Here is a 19,545-nt window from a genome sequence, read left to right on the forward strand (position 1 = left end):
CTGCTACCAATGTTTGTTCCGCTATCATATAATCATACAATAAAGGACCCTTCTTTCTGTGTATTCGCAATACATTACATTTGTCTACGTTAAGGGTCAGTTGCCACTCCCTGCACCAAGTGCCTATCCGCTGCAGATCTTCCTGCATTTCGCTACAATTTTCTGATGCTGCAACTTCTCTGTATACTACAGCATCATCCGCGAAAAGCCGCATGAGACTTCCGACACTATCTACTAGGTTATTTATATATATTGTGAAAAGCAATGGTCCCATAACACACCCCTGTGGCACGCCAGAGGTTCCTTTAACGTCTGTAGACGTCTCTCCATTGATAACAACATGCTGTGTTATGTTTGCTAAAAACTCTTCAATCCAGCCACACAGCTGGTCTGATATTCCGTAGGCTCTTATTTTGTTTATCAGGCGACAGTGCGGAACTGTATCGAACGCCTTCCGGAAGTCAAGAAAAATAGCATCTACCTGGGAGCCTGTATCTAATATTTTCTGGGTCTCATGAACAAACAAAGCGAGTTGGGTCTCACACGATCGCTGTTTCCGGAATCCATGTTGATTCCTACATAGTAGATTCTGGGTTTCCAAAAACGACATGATACTCGAGCAAAAAACATGTTCTAAAATTCTACAACAGATCGACGTCAGAGATATAGGTCTATAGTTTTGCGCATCTGCTCGACGTCCCTTCTTGAAGACTGGGACTACCTGTGCTCTTTTCCAATCATTTGGAACCTTCCGTTCCTCTAGAGACTTGCGGTACACGGCTGTTAGAAGGGGGGCAAGTTCTTTCGCGTACTCTGTGTAGAATCGAATTGGTATCCCGTCAGGTCCAGTGGACTTTCCTCTGTTGAGTGATTCCAGTTGCTTTTCTATTCCTAGGACACTTATTTCGATGTCAGCCATTTTTTCGTTTGTGCGAGGATTTAGAGAAGGAACTGCAGTGCGGTCTTCCTCTGTGAAACAGCTTTGGAAAAAGGTGTTTAGTATTTCAGCTTTACGCGTGTCATCCTCTGTTTCAATGTCATCATCATCCCGGAGTGTCTGGATATGCTGTTTCGAGCCACTTACTGATTTAACGTAAGACCAGAACTTCCTAGGATTTTCTGTCAAGTCGGTACATAGAATTTTACTTTCGAATTCACTGAACGCTTCACGCATAGCCCTCCTTACGCTAACTTTGACATCGTTTAGCTTCTGTTTGTCTGAGAGGTTTTGGCTGCGTTTAAATTTAGAGTAAAGCTCTCTTTGCTTTCGCAGTAGTTTCCTAATTTTGTTGTTGAACCACGGTGGGTTTGTCCCGTCCCTCACAGTTTTACTCGGCACGTACCTGTCTAAAACGCATTTTACGATTATCGTGTTAAAGCTGCATGGGCAGCTGTAGCTGTACACGCCATCCAAGCTCTGTTTGACTGAATGCCCATGCATATCAGAGGTGGTTGTTCTGGGTACTGATTCCTCAGGATCTATGCACCCAAATTGCATGAAAATGTAACCACATGTCAGTTCTAATATAATATATTTGTCCAACGAATACCCGTTTATCACCTGGATTTCTTCTTGGTGTAGCAATTTTAACGGCCAGTAGTGTACCTGCGAAGTCGTGGCACGAATTCACATTCGATTCGTTTCATCTAAGATTTCAGTTCCTCTTGATTTCTGGTGTCGTAGTTCTACGAGGAATGGCGGTAATCGAATCTGACTTGTGTCTTGTCTCCGGATTACATGCATTTCGCAAGTATAACAACCCGACTGCGAAAAACTTGTTGGTCACGTGACAGTAATCCGACTGGACCGCGAAATGTATCTCATTTAAGGAACGGCCGGAGCGAGAAACGCTAATAAAACAGAAGGGGCGGCCGGCCGGTGGCGCGCTCAGCCCGGCAGCGGCGCGGCAAGTGTTCAAAGCGCGCGCCGCGGACAGTGGGAGGAAATGCGGAGCTGGCCAGACGCACACAGAGAGAGGAGCCCTGCAGAGAGGGTAGGGGCATGGCGCCTGCACCTGAGTGTACGCCCGCCGGGCGCCGGGGCTGGGCGCCGCCACCGCCGACGCGGCCATTGTAAACCTAACACGCCGAGTTAGTGTTGTAGCGGCGGCGGCAGCCACCGGCTCCTGCTAAAACCGCTTTGATGTTACATGCGGGGAGATAATTAACCAACTCGAGTTTTCCTAACTGTGTTGTTGTATACCGCAGCGTCTCTTTCCCCGGGCGGCGGGGGCGGCCTCGGACGCTAGCCGCTCCTGTCCAGACGGCCCGGCCGTGGCTGCACTAGCCTCGCTGCTGCTTCCCTACGCTCCGCGCTGCTATTGACAGGTGGCCAGCATTATGCTGGGGCCGCTCATATCGCGTTACCGAATTATCACAACACTGGCCGCTCCCTTCCACTCCACTGCGCCCCCACCTCTCAATCTCTCTCTCTCTCTCTCCCCCTCTCTCTCGGCTCCGCTCAGCTCTTGTGGCCTGGCCAGTACATAGGAGGAAAATGGATAGTATCGGAAACATAAGCTTTCTCGGAATTACAGTATTTTCTGAGGGCGGTACTGGAACGCTCTTCACTCTAAACTACACTATGACCCGCTACTTAATACAGTTACAAAGCTCAAACTCATAACACATGTTCGTTGATTTATACAGGGTGGTCCATTGATCGTGACCGAGCCAAATATCTCACTAAATAAGTGTCAAACGAAAGAACTACAAAGAACGAAACTTGTCTAGCTTGAAGGGGGAGACCAGATGGCGCTATGGTTGGCCCGTTACATGGCGCTGCCATAAGTCAAACGGATATCAACTACGTTTATTTTTAAATAGAAACCCCCATTTTTTATTACATATTCGTGTAGTACGTAAAGAAATATCAATGTTTTACTTCGACAAGTATTTTCGCTTTGTGATAGATGGCACTGTAATGGTCACAAACATATGGCTCACATTTTCAGACGAACAGTTGGTAACAGGTAGGTTTCTTAAATAAAAATGCAGAACGTAGGTACGTCTGAACATTTTATTCCGGTTGTTCCAATGTGATACATGTACCTTTGTGAACTTATCATTTCTGAGAACGCTAGCTGTTACAGCGTGATTACCTGCAAATACCACATTAATGCAATAAACGTTCAAAATGATGTCCGTCAACCTCAATGCATTTGGCAGTACGTGTAACCACATTTCTCTCAACAGCGGGTAGTTCGCTTTCCGTAATGTTCGCACATGCATTGACAATGCGCTGACGCATGTTGACAGGCGTTGTCGGTGGATCATGATAACAAATAGTCTTCAACTTTCCCCACAGAAAGAAATCTGGGGACGTCAGATCCGGTGAACGTGCGGGCCATGGTATGGTGCTTCGACGACCAATCCATCCGTCATGAAATATGCTATTCAATACCGCTTCAACTGCACGCGAGCTATGTGCCGAACATCCATCATGTTGGAAGTACATCGCCATTCTGTCATGAAATGAAACATCCTGTACTAACATCGGTAGAACATTGCGTAGGAAATCAGCATACATTGTACCATTTAGATTTCCATCGATAAAATGGGGCCAATTATTCTTCCTCCCATAATGACGCACTACACATTAACCTGCAAAGGTCGCTGATGTTCCACTTGTCGCAAGCATCGTGGATTTTCCGTTGCCCAATAGTGCATATTATGCCGGTTTACGTTAGCGCTGTTGGTGAATGACGCTTCGTCGCTAAATAGAGCGCGTGCAAAAATTCTGTCATCGTCCCATAATTTCTCTTGTGCCCAGTGACAGAATTGCACACGACGTTCAAAGTCGTCGCCATGCAATTCCTGGTGCATAGAAATATGGTACGGGTGCAATCGATGTTGATGTAGCATTCTCAACACCGACGTTTTTGATTCCCGATTCTCGCGCAATTCGTCTGCTACTGATGTGCGGATGAGCCGCGACAGCAACTAAAACACCCACTTGGGCATCATAATTTGTTGCAGGTCGTGAATGACGTTTCACATGTGCCTGAACACTGTCTGTTTCCTTAAATAACGTAACTATCCGGCGAACGGTCCGGACACTTGGATGATGTCGTCCGGGATACCGAGCAGCATACATAGTGACCCTAGTGACAATAACCATACATCAACACGACATCCACCTTTTCCGTAATTGGTAAACGGTCCATTTTAACACGGGTAATGTAGCACGAAGCAAATACCTTCCGCACTGGCAGAATGTTACGTGATACCACATACTTACACGTTTGTGACTATTACAGTGCCACCTATCACAAAGCGAAAAAAGTGGTCCAACTAAAACATTCGTATTTCTTTACGTACTACACGAATATGTAATAAAAATGGGGGTTCCTTGCTAACAAAAGTTGATATCCGTTTGACCTATGGCAGCACCATCTAGTGGGCCAACCATAGCGCCATCTGGTTTCCCCCTTCAAGCTAAACGAGTTTCGTTCTTTGTAGTTTTTCCGTTTGATGCTTATTTCGTTAGATATTTGGCCGGGTAACTATCAATGGACCACTTTGTATTTCTAACACTTTGCATTTTGATACATTTTGGACAGTTGTATCGACAGTGAAATTGTAATGTGTAAAACAGTAATTATTGTTGCAAACAGGTGTAATTGGGCCGTAAATGGTTATGAATAGTAAAGTAAATAATAGTTACACATCTTAGTAATACGATACCACTTCGGGTTCATCTTTAGTAAAACATTTATCTCACTTACAATGAAGACTATCCACATTGCTAAAAAGTCACTCATAGCGGTTACACATTATCTGCTTAATGGCTTAGAGGGGCCACAAAAATTTGATTTTCGGTATTTCTTACGAGAATTGACTGAATTTAAAAATTTAAAATGCTGTTATAATCCAGCTAATTAAGAGGTATAATCTTACTTTGAGGGATTAACAGAGAAAACCAAGTATTAAAGTTAGCAAAATTTTGTACATGGCTGCACGTTCAGAGACCGTGAATATTTACAACTGAAAGAATACAGCCTTCTAGCGTTGTCTTCCTCAGAATTTAAATCAAAGAATGGTCTATAACATGGTCACAGTATATAAGTACAGAATCAACAAACGGTCCGTTTGTAACCTGTAACCGCGTAAGTAATGAGCATCCCTTAGCGGCTCGCCATCGCAATTTTTTATCTTAAATATCTTTGTAACTAATGCCCTTTTGGCATATTTATTATTTTATAAATGACATATAAGTACTGCCAGTCTTTCACGATGATTCTGTACTTATACTCTGTATCATAGGTTTTTACTCATAATTCTGTGACCATGTTACAGACGATTCTTTGATTTAAATTCTGAGGAAGACACTCCTAGCAGTGTTGAGACCCGGTTAATTCGTTAAAAATAGTGACCGAGGGCTGTTTTCTTTCAATTGTATTAAAGTTAGAAACTGTATATATCTCTCGAGGCAGTGTAACTCCTGGCGCTCAGATTATCCCGATTACATTCGTCCAGTAGTTGAGGATGAGAATACTTGGTGACATCCAGTGACCTTTACTCACCATTTCTAATCTTTTCGAAACTCTTCCTCGCTGCCACTCCCCGCAAAATAATGAAAAGGAAGAAGCTTACCACTTAATAGATTTCCGCTGTTGATGCAGTAAAATTTCAGCAACAAGTAGGACGATTCAAATTATTGTTTCTTTACTACAAACTCTATTCGTAACTCGTTTTGTAGACAGTATCTACATATGCCAACGATGGTACCTGCAAAATCATATCATTGTACGACACACAGTTCAGTAGATACGGCTCATAGATCCATGAAAAACAAGCCTTTATTAAATATTTTTATTCAAGTTACCCAGACTACACTCATCCAGCGTTTGATAATGGGAGCTCTTACCATTTCCAACAAGTTAAAAACACTATTTCGTACCTTTTCTAAACTTTTTCTATCTTATGGATTTGGTTTTGAGTTTTTCATTTAGTCCACGTGTGAGTAATTTGAAAGTAATAAAAGCAATATAGTTACGGTTTTGCGTCTTTAGTCATAAATACCTGTATTTTGCATGCTTAAATGGTTCAAATGGCTCTGAGCACTATGGTACTTAACACTGAGGTCATTAGACCCCTAGAACTTAGAGCTACTTAAACCTAACTAACCTAAGGACATCACACACATCCATGCCCGAGGCAGGATTCGAACCTGCGACCGTAGCGGTCGCGCGGTTCCAGACTGAAGCGCCTAGAACCGCTCGGACACATCTTTGTATGCTTAAAGTTAAACATTTAATGCATTAACTCGTTTTCAAAGTTGAAGATGTTTTATAGACGTGATTTCGATTCTTTAATGAATCTGTTTTGGGGGTTTGGGATTATTGCTTCAGCGCTACATGAACTAGTTCTCACGGATCCAACATTCATAGATGCGGCAGTGAATTCATTCTTCTTGTAAGTCTTCTATGACCGAACAATATTGTTCCCTTCTCCTCACTGAACATTCCCGGAATAAAACTGTTATTTCCTGAAACAGGTTCCAAGGACACCTCCTTGTTTTCCCGTAAAGCTGTAAGCCTGTCATGTAACGTACTTCCTGGAACTGAACATTTCCCACTCGCCCCCCTGACATCGTTTTCAAGAAGTCTGACTATTTCTATGACCTCCTCCGCATTATTTTCATTCCATTTACGTCGTAACTTCGTCGCTATTTTTTTTTTTGGTACGCAAAACAACTGAAAGTTTAAGTTTTTATGGTATCTTTTATGTCCGGTACAACTCGAAATTTCTTGTTCGACAAGAGCCGAACGTAGCGCTTTGGTAGTTTAACATTTTCACTGTTTTGGTAGACATTGCCACAACCCAGAGTAGAGAGAAAACATCATTAGTACGCACGGACCGAATAAAAATGTTATATTCTTTTTTTGTAAACAAGGCATAACACTCCAAAGTCAAGTTCGTCCATGAAAAAAACTCCCAAAAGGCAAGTAACTTTTTGGCATGCCAAAACGTACTGTCGTTTTGATTCAGAAATGCGTGAGTGGTCCTGTTCCTCCATAGTTCATTCTGCAGTGGCGAGACAGATGCTGTCATTAGCGCCACAGGTTAGAAACATATCCTTTTGTCCGGTACTGTGCGACCTTCCCTCACTTGCCACCAGTAGTTCCCTGATCTGCTGGTAAAGTTTATCGAGAAACATCATAAATCTCTCTCAAAGAAGAAACCTGCTACTATTACTACTAAGAGTTCGTACAGAAACAAATAAATAGCCACTGCCAAAAACTAAGATATAAAAGAGGAAATAGATTTAAAAGTGCCAGAAGTGTGCGTTACGTCTCTAACACTTTTTAATTGCACAGATTGAATCAACTAAAACTTGCATCCCCTTTATTTCGTTTATTTCGTCTTACGCATCTCACCCTATGTACTGACGAATGATATTTCACCGCTACTGGACCACGGAAGGTTCTTCCATACTTCACAACCTTGCTCGGCACAGTTCACTCCACTTCGTATTACTTCACAGGGTCAATCTCTAAAAATTTATCACTGTATTGTATTTCTTCTCCTGTTTAACTGATAAATTCCGCTTGAACTTGTTGAGGAGAGTACTCGTCCACTTCACTTGGGCGTATTAAATTTTAAGTAGCTTCATTGCCCTTAAATTACACCCCTCTGTATATTTAACAATTATTTACGTAGTAAATAGAGTAAAATTTCTCTTGGCACGCATCTTGGGGCACAGCTGATATCACAATTGTTTCTGTAAAAGTGTTTTCTGAGCCTGTCAGCTTGCAACACGCATATACGGGGAGTACCGAGCAGCAATGGTACAAACGACAGTTACGGACTCGCGTTTGTGCTGTAACACGCCAACAGCGCCCCTCTGTGACGTCACAAAAACACCTCACGTGCGACAACGGTGGTCGCCGGCACGCGGACCGCACGTGCGCGCACTAGCGGTAAAAAGTCGTTAATTTAACAGTGTGGTAAACATATCTATCCGGCGGTATAAATTGCCACTCCATTGGCATGCGCATTTATTAGTAATGGTTCGCGAGATATACTACTGTAATTACCGAGCTCGATAAATTAGTGGGAGGGCGGGGTAGCCCAGGGAAATTACATCCCTCTGCATACAGCCCAAACAAATGGCTGCAATAGTTGTAACACACTGTGCGACCGCCAAATATTTACTACAAGAGAACAAAATGTTTCCTCGCGTTTGTGTATTCAAGATTCCGAACGAAAATAGGCTCTAGTATGTTATGAAACATTACCGGGGGTCGACGAAGTTCAAACAAAAGAAAATTAATGTTTTCTCATTCAGAGAACATTACCAGTACGTTCGCAACGAAATAGCCTCTGCGGGTGAAAAGGCTGCGGGTAATTACTATATGACAATTACACACAATGTCTTGCATTGATACAAACCGTTTCAACTCCTCGGAACCATATAGGATTTTACTTCATTTCAGCATTCAAAGCACGTATCGAAGTACAGACGCAATTCAGACTAAAGCAATTTAACAACTCGCCGTCCATGTGAACATCACTGCAACATTAGCATTGATATTAATGTTCGAAAGTATAATTTCCAGCCTCCTGAACGGCAGAGCAAACTGATTCAATGCCATACACTGAAAAGAAGCGGCCTGCTTCACCTTAAGTTATACATCAAGTTCTGAACAGCTAAATGCTCTTTGGCCAGAATCCCTGTGGTGTTTTTCGTAAAACGATTCCACCAGGAAAAAGTTTATCAAACTGGGTCTTCACAACATACTGCTCTACACGATTGTCAAAAACTGCGTTTGCTGTAACAGGTACATTACATTTTACTAAAAAATCTCTGATTGGATATACGTTACCTTTCGGATATTTAGCATGTTAGTCGGTGCGTTAGAAGTCCTGAACAAATTTCGAATACTGAGTTGAGGCATAAGACAGAAGATTCTTTAGGGACACAATGTATGAAAATACAGGGCTATTACAAATGATTGAAACGATTTCATAAATTCACTGTAGCTCCATTCATTGACATATGGTAACGACACACTACAGATACGTAGAAAAACTCATAAAGTTTTGTTCGGCTGAAGCCGCACTTCAGGTTTCTGCCGCCAGAGCGCTCAAGAGCGCAGTGAGACAAAATGGCGACAGGATGGTGGTGGTGGTGGTTAGTGTTTAACGTCTCGTCGACAACGAGGTCATTAGAGACGGAGCGCAAGCTCGGGTTAGGGAAGGATTGGGAAGGAAATCGGCCGTGCCCTTTCAAAGGAACCATCCCGGCATTTGCCTGAAACGATTTAGGGAAATCACGGAAAACCTAAATCAGGATGGCCGGAGACGGGATTGAACCGTCGTCCTCCCGAATGCGAGGCGACAGGAGACGAGAAAGCGTATGTCGTGCTTGAAATGCACTCACATCAGTCAGTCATAACAGTGCAACGACACTTTAGGACGAAGTTCAACAAAGATCCACCAACTGCTAACTCCATTCGGCGATGGTATGCGCAGTTTAGAGCTTCTAGATGCCTCAGTAAGGGGAAATCAACGGGTCGGCCTGCAGTGAGCGAAGAAACGGTTGAACGCGTGCGGGCAAGTTTCACGCGTAGCCCGCGGAAGTCGACGAATAAAGCAAGCAGGGAGCTAAACGTACCACAGCCGACGGTTTGGAAAATCTTACGGAAAAGGTTAAAGCAGAAGCCTTACCGTTTACAATTGCTACAAGCCCTGACACCCGATGACAAAGTCAGACGCTTTCAATTTTCGGCGCGGTTGCAACAGCTCATGAAAGAGGATGCGTTCAGTGCGAAACGTGTTTTCAGTGATGAAGCAACATTTTTTCTTAATGGTGACGTGAACAGACACAATGTGAGAATCTGGGCGGTAGAGAATCCTCACGCATTCGTGCAGCAAATTCGCAATTCACCAAAAGTTAACGTTTTTTGTGCAATCTCACGGTTTAAAGTTTACGGCCCCTTTTTCTTCTGCGAAAAAAACGTTACAGGACACGTGTATCTGGACATGCTGGAAAATTGGCTCATGCCACAACTGGAGACCGACAGCGCCGACTTCACCTTTCAACAGGATGGTGCTCCACCGCACTTCCATCATGATGTTCGGCATTTCTTAAACAGGAGACTGGAAAACCGATGGATCGGTCGTGGTGGAGATCATAATCAGCAATTCATGTCATGGTCTCCACGCTCTCCCGACTTAACCCCATGCGATTTCTTTCTGTGGGGTTATGTGAAAGATTCAGTGTTTAAACCTCCTCTAACAAGAAACGTGCCAGAACTGCGAGCTCGCATCAACGATGCTTTCGAACTCATTGATGGGGACATGCTGCGCCGAGTGTGGGAGGAACTTGATTATCGACTTGATGTCTGCCGAATCACTAAAGGGGCACATATCGAACATTTGTGAATGCCTAAAAAAACTTTTTGAGTTTTTGTATGTATGTGCAAAGCATTGTGAAAATATCTCAAATAATGAAGTTATTGTAGAGCTGTGAAATCGCTTCAATCATTTGTAATAACCCTGTAAATGATACTACAGCAGTTAAGTTCACAACACTGAAAACAGCATTTAGCAATCAAAGAATGCTGATGCTGATACTCACCAGCAAGAAAACACTATTATTAGTAACTTGCTGAATTCCGCAACTCAGCAGCACAACTTGGCTGTGATAGTCTTTCCATGACGCCTAATATTGGTCACCATGTGATTTTATGTGACATAGTTATCACGATTTGTCTCAGAATGTGTCGAATTTTCTCTAAAAGAAGCGTCAGACCAAACCAAATTACGTCCACGAACGAACTATTCATGCTGGAGAGACGCTTCAGTCAATACATTTCATTTAAAAAAATAGAACTATTCGACCGGAGATGAACGACGACTGAGATTACTAATCGTAATCGATAAGGCAGTCTTCTTTTATCAACGTTGGCGGAATGCAGAGGGACTTATGCTACCCACTGTTGCAGCTACATATTATCATCTTTGAACGCCTTGGCCTTTGTGGGACGTATGGGTCACTCAAGATCTTCACACCTTCTCAATCTATATGCACTAACCTTATTTTAAAGACGATATACCTGTAAAGTATCTGAACAACACTCTGGCAAATTGTCTATAGTGGCCTTTCATTTTTCGTCAGTAAGGGTTGAAGTCGGTCAGCATTTGACATAAGGTGAACGGGACGAAATCTGTAGTTTTCATGGCATCGTTCACGCTCATAATTGTCTGAATTTGTGTAGCATTATCGAAGTGAATATTTTGACATTAACTCTGATAGTCGCGTGCAAATCCAACGTTGTTCGTGTGAACGACTTGCTAATATTAGACTAGATCTTAGCAATACTAAAGTCAACGGCTATGTTCTTTGCGTCGTTGTTTTGCCTTATACGTCTTCGTATATCTTTTCAGATATAACTGTCATTTTCTGGTCTTCAAACATGTGCATTGTGAGGTGGACCCTCATGCCATATTCTCATTATGGAGTATAAAATATACCACTTGATACAAAGGTTTGTCAGAAATAAAATGTTTACAGTTACAACTCACCTTGCGCACTTGGTAATGTCCGTAAACGTAGCGCTTAAAAATCATAATATAAAGTAATTAACAATCATCTATGAACAAGACTTATCCAGACATGGCCATGTGGACAAGCGGCTTTTTAACTGTAAAAGTTTTACTTCTGATAAACCTTTATGAAGTACTATATTTTATCCACCATACTCACAACATGGCATGAGGCTCTAACTGACAATCAACAAGTTTAGTAACTGTGCGAAGACTAGAAGACGACAGTTATACCTGTCGAAACCGTGCGTCAAAAATAAAGATGACTTTACATGATTTTGGATATTGAAGGCTTTTAACCTAGTGAAACAGATCAGCAGTTTTAATTTCTCAAAAATTCAGTAAAATGGTATCCCTCGCTGCACAGTTTGTGCACCAAACCACGCATAGCCCACCATTTCGCCAAACATTGGCGACATTTACAATGTAACGTATTTTGACGCAGTCGTCTCCAAGGTGAAAATGAAACTAAGGGAATAAGAAGTCCCTTATGACTTAACTACCATCTTTCTTTTCAAACGTTATTTGAAGAGTTTTCGTGGACAGTGTGAGTACAATCGCCTGTACGAAATTTATTTGTAGTCGAAAATTTTCATTTGCCTTTCTTATCCCTGCCTTTCACGAAAATATTAGTAAGTACTATATTTCAGTGTTATTTCAGTTAATTCGCAATGTAAGTAACGTAAAAACTTAAAATAAAGAAAATAAAAAAATGTTTCCGTGTAACAGCTCATCCACACGACCCTCGGATTACCGTTGTGTAATTTTCCCGCCTCGCCAGCAGCTGCTTGGAAACTACGTTAACATAAATGACTCATATCTCGGACGATTCACGCCAAAAATGCTATTCTCTTCGAAACGCGTGGCCGTCTTGTACTCCTTATCCTCTTATTTCCATTTCTGCACAGCCCTGCATATACCACAAATTTGGACAAAACATGTGATGTGGAGTCGTGGTCCCCTTGTATGTCACGACTAGCCTTGCACTTTTGCTCGCTTCAGTAAGATGAAATGAGTCTCTGAGTAGAAAATTCCGATAGCGCTACGTAGGCATATTTTTTTCAAACTCCGATCGGTCGCGAACTGAAAACCACAGTGAAAATCCGGGGAGGTTGGTGCAGATACATTGCGCAGTGTCTTGAGTACGCCGGTCTATAGCGTCGAGATGCACTTTTCAGTTATGAGTGCACAATGAGTACGTAAAGATACGTAGAAAATAGTTTCCTGCGAAGTGTGAAGCCCTGCTGAGAGTTTTCGCCTGATTTCATGCACCCCACATAACGTAACTGCCATGCGTTTCCTTCTTCATGACTATTCTCGGCCGCATAGTGCAGGTGCAACGAAAAAGCTCCTGCAGTGTTTTCGAAGGGAAATGTTTGATCATCTACCAAACATCACGGACTTGGGTCCCTCTGATTTTCATCTTTTCGTTCACATGAAGCAGTGGACAGCATTTTGGCAGACATGAAGAGCTGCAGACCAGTGCATAGATTTGGCGGAAAGCACAGGCGGCTGCATTATATGACGAGGCTGTTCGAAACTTTTCACAATGCTACGACTGATGTCTAACAAGGAGACCTTAAGAGACTTGGAAATTCAAATCGGGATGAGCTTTCATAGGTTGGTAGTATACCTCAAGGGTGTCGATCCACAAAATCTGTAAAGCGCACTAGCCAGAAGATACCCAGAAAAAGGGCTCTGAAGTTTTACGAGTTCCTCATATACTGATCAATTTATACATTATGGCAGCACAACGAAATGGCAGCGTTTGTAGCGGAATCACTTGGAACGTGGGCTATCCAGGTTCGATCCAACAGTCTGTAACTTTCTATTTTGACTTATAATTGTTTTCAACATTATGATAACTTTTATGTAAACTTAATGACCGAAAGTTTTACCAGTCAAATCATAAAATTTTGTTTTATTTATGATGAAAAAAAGAAGCTTGAACTAACGTGCCAGTTCACTCTTGACTTCCGCGGGGCTGGAGCGTCCTGTACTGTGAAATATCATCGAACATTTTAAAATATTCTGAATTAAACACGTATATTAACGATGACATCAGGGAAGTATCAAGGACCTGCAGATGCAATCAGTCAAGATTTGTTATGCATGTCGAAGGCAAATTAAAATACGCGATCGTTTATTACGAAAGCTTGCTTGTTGATTGGTTCAAATGGCTCTGAGCACTATGGGACTTAACATCTATGGTCATCAGTCCCCTAGAACTTAGAACTACTTAAACCTAACTAACCTAAGGACATCACACAACACCCAGCCATCACGAGTCAGAGGAAATCCCTGACCCCGCCGGGAATCGAACCCGGGAACATGGCTTGTTGAAAATAATTTGGTAAATTCGGAATCTACATCTACATGTATACTCCGCAAGCCACCCAACGCTGTGTGGCGGAGGTCACTTTACATGCCACTGTCATTACCTCCCTTTCCTGTTTCAGTCGCGTATGGCTCGCGGGAAGAACGACTGCCGAAAAGCCTCCGTGCGCGCTCGACTCTCTCTAATTTTACATTTGTGATCTCCTCAGGAGGTGTAAGTAGGGGGGAGCAATATATTCGATACCTCATCCAGAAACGCACCCTCTCGAAACCTGGATAGCGAGCTAGACCGCGATGCAGAGCGCCTCTCTTGCAGAGTCTGCCACTTGAGTTTGCTAAACATCTCCGTAACGCTATCACGCTTACCAAATAACCCTGTGACGAAACGCGCCGCTCTTCTTTGGATCTTCTCTATCTCCTCCGTCAACCCGACCTGGTGCGGATCCTACACTGATGAACAATACTCAAGTATAGGTCGACCGAGTGTTTTGTAAGCCACCTCCTTTGTTGATGGACTACATTTTCTAAGGACTCTCTCAATGAATCTCAACCTGGCACCCGCCTTACCAACAATGTTTGACGTCAATTTCTCGCGAAGCAATGTTGTCGGATGAAGATATTTACGAACATACTATGGACATGCTGAGTGAAAAAGTACTTATGATTTATGATGAATTTGCTCATGAAAATGAAAGCTGTGACGAGGAATCATTTGCAAAAGTCGACGACTATCTGTCATCAGATGAATATGAACCAGCAGAGGAAAAAAAGAAGAGAAGTAGACCATCTTTCTCTGGATTACATGATTAAAATTGTTGATATCACATAGGGTCACCTTACGTGGATGAGGCCAGAAATTCGATTTAAAAGTTGTTATAATTTTCAAAATACTTGCTCTAAAAAAATAAAAATATTTCCGAACGTAGGGTGAATCTTGATTGCTCGCGCGGCGATCGAGTCTGCTACAGGTGCAGTCATTTTGCTGTGCTGTCTTTGTATATAAAGTGGCTGCTATATAGGCTGCACATAAAACTATAGAGCCCTTTTTCTCGGTATATTCTGGCTAGCGCGCTTTACAACTTTTGTGGACGGACGCCTTTGAGGTAAACAAGTAACCTGAACTGAATTTCCGAGACTGTAATGTCCCCTTGTAAGTCGGAACGGCAGCTATGTAGAGAAGTAGCTGGAGCATGTAGCTAAATGCTGAAATTTAAACATTTTTTTAAATTTTCACTGTGGCTTCAATTTCGCAATCAGAGCCTCAAAAAGTATAGCCCTGGGTGATAGCCCTGGCGTAATAGTGGCGCCTTGATTTCTAATGTATGCAACCCTCAACACAGAACTCGTGCTGGCTCCGTTACTCATCCCTAGAAGGCAGCTTTGAATTTGCCAGAAGTAACACCGACAGGCGTTCTAAAACGAAACGAGTTTTTCCTATCGTCGAGTAGAGCACGCCGGTTCCCGTGACCCGTTTCAGTCAGTTTCAAAGAGTGAAGGAATAGCAGAGAGCGATTCTGCTACAAGTGCAGCCATTTTACTGTGCTGCCTTAGAATATAAATTGACTGCTATATAAGCTGCACAAACTTTTCTTTTTTTGGTCATCAGTCTACTGACTGGTTTGATGCGGCCCGCCACGAATTCCTTTCCTGTGCTAACCTCTTCATCTCAGAGTAGCACTTGCAACCTACGTCCTCAATTATTTGCTTGACGTATTCCAATCTCTGTCTTCCTCTACAGTTTTTGCCCTTTACAGCTCCCTCTAGTACCATGGAAGTCATTCCCTCATGTCTTAGCAGATGTCCTATCATCCTGTTCCTTCTCCTTACCAGTGTTTTCCACATATTCCTTTCCTCTCCGATTCTGCGTAGAACCTCCTCATTCCTTACCTTATCAGTCCACCTAATTTTCAACATTCGTCTATAGCACCACATCTCAAATGCTTAGATTCTCTTCTGTTACGGTTTTTCACAGTCCATGTTTCACTACCATACAATGCTGTACTAGAGACGTACATCCTCAGGATATCAATGTCATCAGTGAATCGTATCATTGATATCCTTTCACCTTGTATTTTAATTCCACTCCTGGACCTTTCTTTTAGTTCCATCATTGCTTCCTCGATGTACAGATTGAAGAGTAGGGGCGAAAGGCTACAGCCTTGTCTTACACCCTTCTTAATAGGAGCATTCGTTCTTGATCGTCCACTCTTATTATTCCCTCTTGGTTGTTGTACATATTGTATATGACCCGTCTCTCCCTATAGCTTACCCCTACTTTTTTCAGAATCTCGAACAGCTTGCACCATTTTATATTGTCGAACGCTTTTTCCAGGTCGACAAATCCTATGAAAGTGTCTTGATTTTTCTTTAGCCTTGTTTCCGTTATTAGCCGTAACGTAAGAATAGCCTCTCTCGTCCCTTTACTTTTCCTAAAGCCAAACTGATCGCCACCTAGCGCATTCTCAATTTTCTTTTCCATTCTTCTGTATATTATTCTTGTAAGCAGCTTCGATGCATGAGCTAAGCTGATTGTGCGATAATTCTCGCACTTGTCAGCTCTTGCCGTCTTCGGAATTGTGTGGATGATGCTTTTCCGAAAGTCAGATGGTATGTCGCCAGACTCATATATTCTACACACCAACGTGAATAGTCGTTTTGTTGCCACTTCCCCCAATGATTTTAGAAATTCTGATGGAATGTTATCTATCCCTTCTGCCTTATTTTACCGTAAGTCCTCCAAAGCTCTTTTAAATTCCGATTCTAATACTGGATCCCCTATCTCTTCTAAATCGACTCCTGTTTCTTCTTCTATCACATCAGACAAATCTTCACCCTCATAGAGGCTTTCAATGTATTCTTTCCACCTATCTGCTCTCTCCTCTGCATTTAACAGTGGAATTCCCGTTGCACTCTTAATGTTCCCACCGTTGCTTTTAATGTCACCAAAGGTTGTTTTGACTTTCCTATATGCTGAGTCTGTCCTTCCGACAATCATATCTTTTTCGATGTCTTCACATTTTTCCTGCAGCTATTTCGTCTTAGCTTCCCTGCACTTTCTATTTATTTCATTCCTCAGCGACTTGTATTTCTGTATTCCTGATTTTCCCGGAACATGTTTGTACTTCCTCCTTTGATCAATCAACTGAAGTATTTCTTCTGTTACCCACGGTTTCTTCGCAGCTACCTTCTTTGTACCTATGTTTTCCTTCCCAACTTCTGTGATAGCCCTTTTTAGAGATGTCCACTCCTCTTCAAATGTTCTGCCTACTGCGCTATTCCTTATTGCTGTATCTATAGCGTTAGAGAACTTCAAACGTATCTCGTCATTCCTTATTACTTCCGTATCCCACTTCTTTGCGTATTGATTCTTCCTGACTAATGTCTTGAACTTCAGCCTACTCTTCATCACTACTATATTGTGATCTGAGTCTATATCTGCTCCTGGGTACGCCTTACAATCCAGTATCTGATTTCGGAATCTCTGTCTGACCATGATGTAATCTAATTGAAATCTTCCCGTATCTCCCGGCCTTTTCCAAGTATACCTCCTCCTCTTGTGATTCTTGAACAGGGTATTCGCTATTACTAGCTGAAACTTGTTACATAACTCAATTAGTCTTTCTCCTCTTTCATTCCTTGTCCCAAGCCCATATTCTCCTGTAACCTTTTCTTCTACTCCTTCTCCTACAACTGCATTCCAGTCGCCCATGACTATTAGATTTTCGTCCCCCTTTACATGCTGCATTACCCTTTCAATATCCTCATGCACTTTCTCTATCTGTTCATCTTCAGCTTGCGACGTGGGCATGTATACCTGAACTATCGTTGTCGGTGTTGGTCTGCTGTCGATTTTGATTAGAACAACCCGGTCACTGAACTGTTCACAGTGACACACCATCTGCCCTACCTTCTTATTCATAACGAATCCTACACCTGTTATACCATTTTCTGCTGCTGTTGATATTACCCGATACTCATCTGGCCAGAAATCCTTGTCTTCTTTCCACTTCACTTCACTGACCCCTACTATATCTAGATTGAGCCTTTGCATTTCCCTTTTCAGATTTTCTAGTTTCCCTACCACGTTCAAGCTTCTGACATTCCACGCCCCGACTCTTAGAACGTTATCCTTTCGTTGATTAATCAATCTTTTTCTCATGGTAACCTCCCCCTTGGCAGTCCCCTCCCGCAGATACGAATGGGGGACTATTCCGGAACCTTTTGCCAATGGAGAGATCATCATGACACTTCTTCAATTACAGGCCACATGTCCTGTGGATACACGTTACGTGTCTTTAATGCAGTGGTATCCATTGCCTTCTGCATCCTCATGTCGTTGATCATTGCTGATTCTTCCGCCTTTAGGGGCAATTTCCCACCCCTAGGACAAGAGAGTGCCCTGAACCTCTATCCGCTCCTCCGCCCTCTTTGACAAGGCCGTTGGCAGAATGAGGCTGACTTCTTGTGCCGGAAGTCTTCGGCCGCCAATGCTGATTATTTATCAAAATTTAGGCAGTGGCGGGGATCGAACCCGGGACCGAAGACATTTTTGATTATGAATCAAAGACGCTACCCCTAGACCACTTGGTTCAACTTCTATGGATGGGCACCTTTGAGGTAAATTACTAACCTGAACTGAATTTCCGAGACTGTAAGGTCCCGTTGTAAGAGGGATCGGCAGCTATGTAGAGAGGTAGCTGGAACATGTAAATAAATGCTGAAAATTAAACATTTTCTTTTTATTTTGACTGTGGCTTCAATTTCGCAATCAGAGCCACAAAGAATATAGCCCTCGCTAATAGCTTTGGCGTAATAGTGGCGCCTTGATTTCCAATGAATGCAACCCTCAACACAGAACTCTAGCTCGCTCCGTTACTGATCCCCAGAAGGCCAGAAATAACACCGACGGCCGTTCTAAAACGAAGCGAGTTTTTTCTTATCGCCGAGTAGAGCACGCCCGTTCCCCGCGTCAGTTTCTCGGAGTGAAGGAATGGCGAGTGGTGTGCCGGAAGGGCGTTGGCGGCAGCAGTGGCGGGCTTGCCTGGCGGCCGGCGGCGCCGCCTGGAGCCGTGCGGCCGTGCGGCCGTGCGGGTACCGACCTGCTCAGTCCCGGCTGCGCCTCGGCCTGCCGACCTTGCCCTTGCGCGCTGGCGCGCCTGCCGCTCCCGCACCTGCCGCCGCCGCCGCCGCCGCAGCCGCCGCCGCCGCCGCCGACGCCACCGCCGAGCCCTTGAGCAGCTTGTGCCAGTCCTGCTCGCACACCAGGCTGCCGGCCAGCAGGCAGTAGCGGTCCCCGGGCACCAGCTGCCCGCCGCACTTGGAGCACGCGAAGCACTTGAGGTGGAACACGTGGTGCTGCGGCCCGGCGCGCATCACGAACTCCGACGCAGGGATGGTCTGGCCGCACGCCGAGCACGCCCCGCTGCTGCCGAACAGCCTGCAACCACACAAACAGGGCCGCCGTCAGTACACCGTCGCTGCTACCTGCAACACACTGTACACTCTACACGTAAATACAACGCAGCAGCATGTCGCCAATCGATAGAGGGAAGTGCTGTAAACTGGATTCCCCTCCCCGAAGTGGATCCGATGGTCTCTTGGCGCGGCACTCTTCTGAACTCTTGCGGAGCCAAGGGAAAATACTCTGAAGCG

At 43.6% G+C, this 19,545-nt stretch overlaps 1 protein-coding gene across 1 annotated transcript in view; it reads right to left on the minus strand.

Annotated features, from left to right (window-relative positions):
* The window catches only part of LOC124798839 (LIM/homeobox protein Lhx3-like), a 556,731-nt gene that overhangs the window by 9,128 nt on the left and 528,058 nt on the right, over positions 1-19,545 (minus strand). The window contains exons 4-5 of the mRNA XM_047262370.1: positions 19,096-19,330; positions 2,016-2,126 (exon numbers count right to left, since the gene is read on the minus strand). Coding sequence (XP_047118326.1) covers positions 2,016-2,126; positions 19,096-19,330 — 346 coding nt within the window. The remainder of the gene's footprint in view (positions 1-2,015; positions 2,127-19,095; positions 19,331-19,545) is intronic.

Source organism: Schistocerca piceifrons, chromosome 5 (assembly GCF_021461385.2).
Source record: "Schistocerca piceifrons isolate TAMUIC-IGC-003096 chromosome 5, iqSchPice1.1, whole genome shotgun sequence".
Classification (NCBI taxonomy): Eukaryota; Metazoa; Arthropoda; class Insecta; order Orthoptera; family Acrididae; genus Schistocerca; species Schistocerca piceifrons.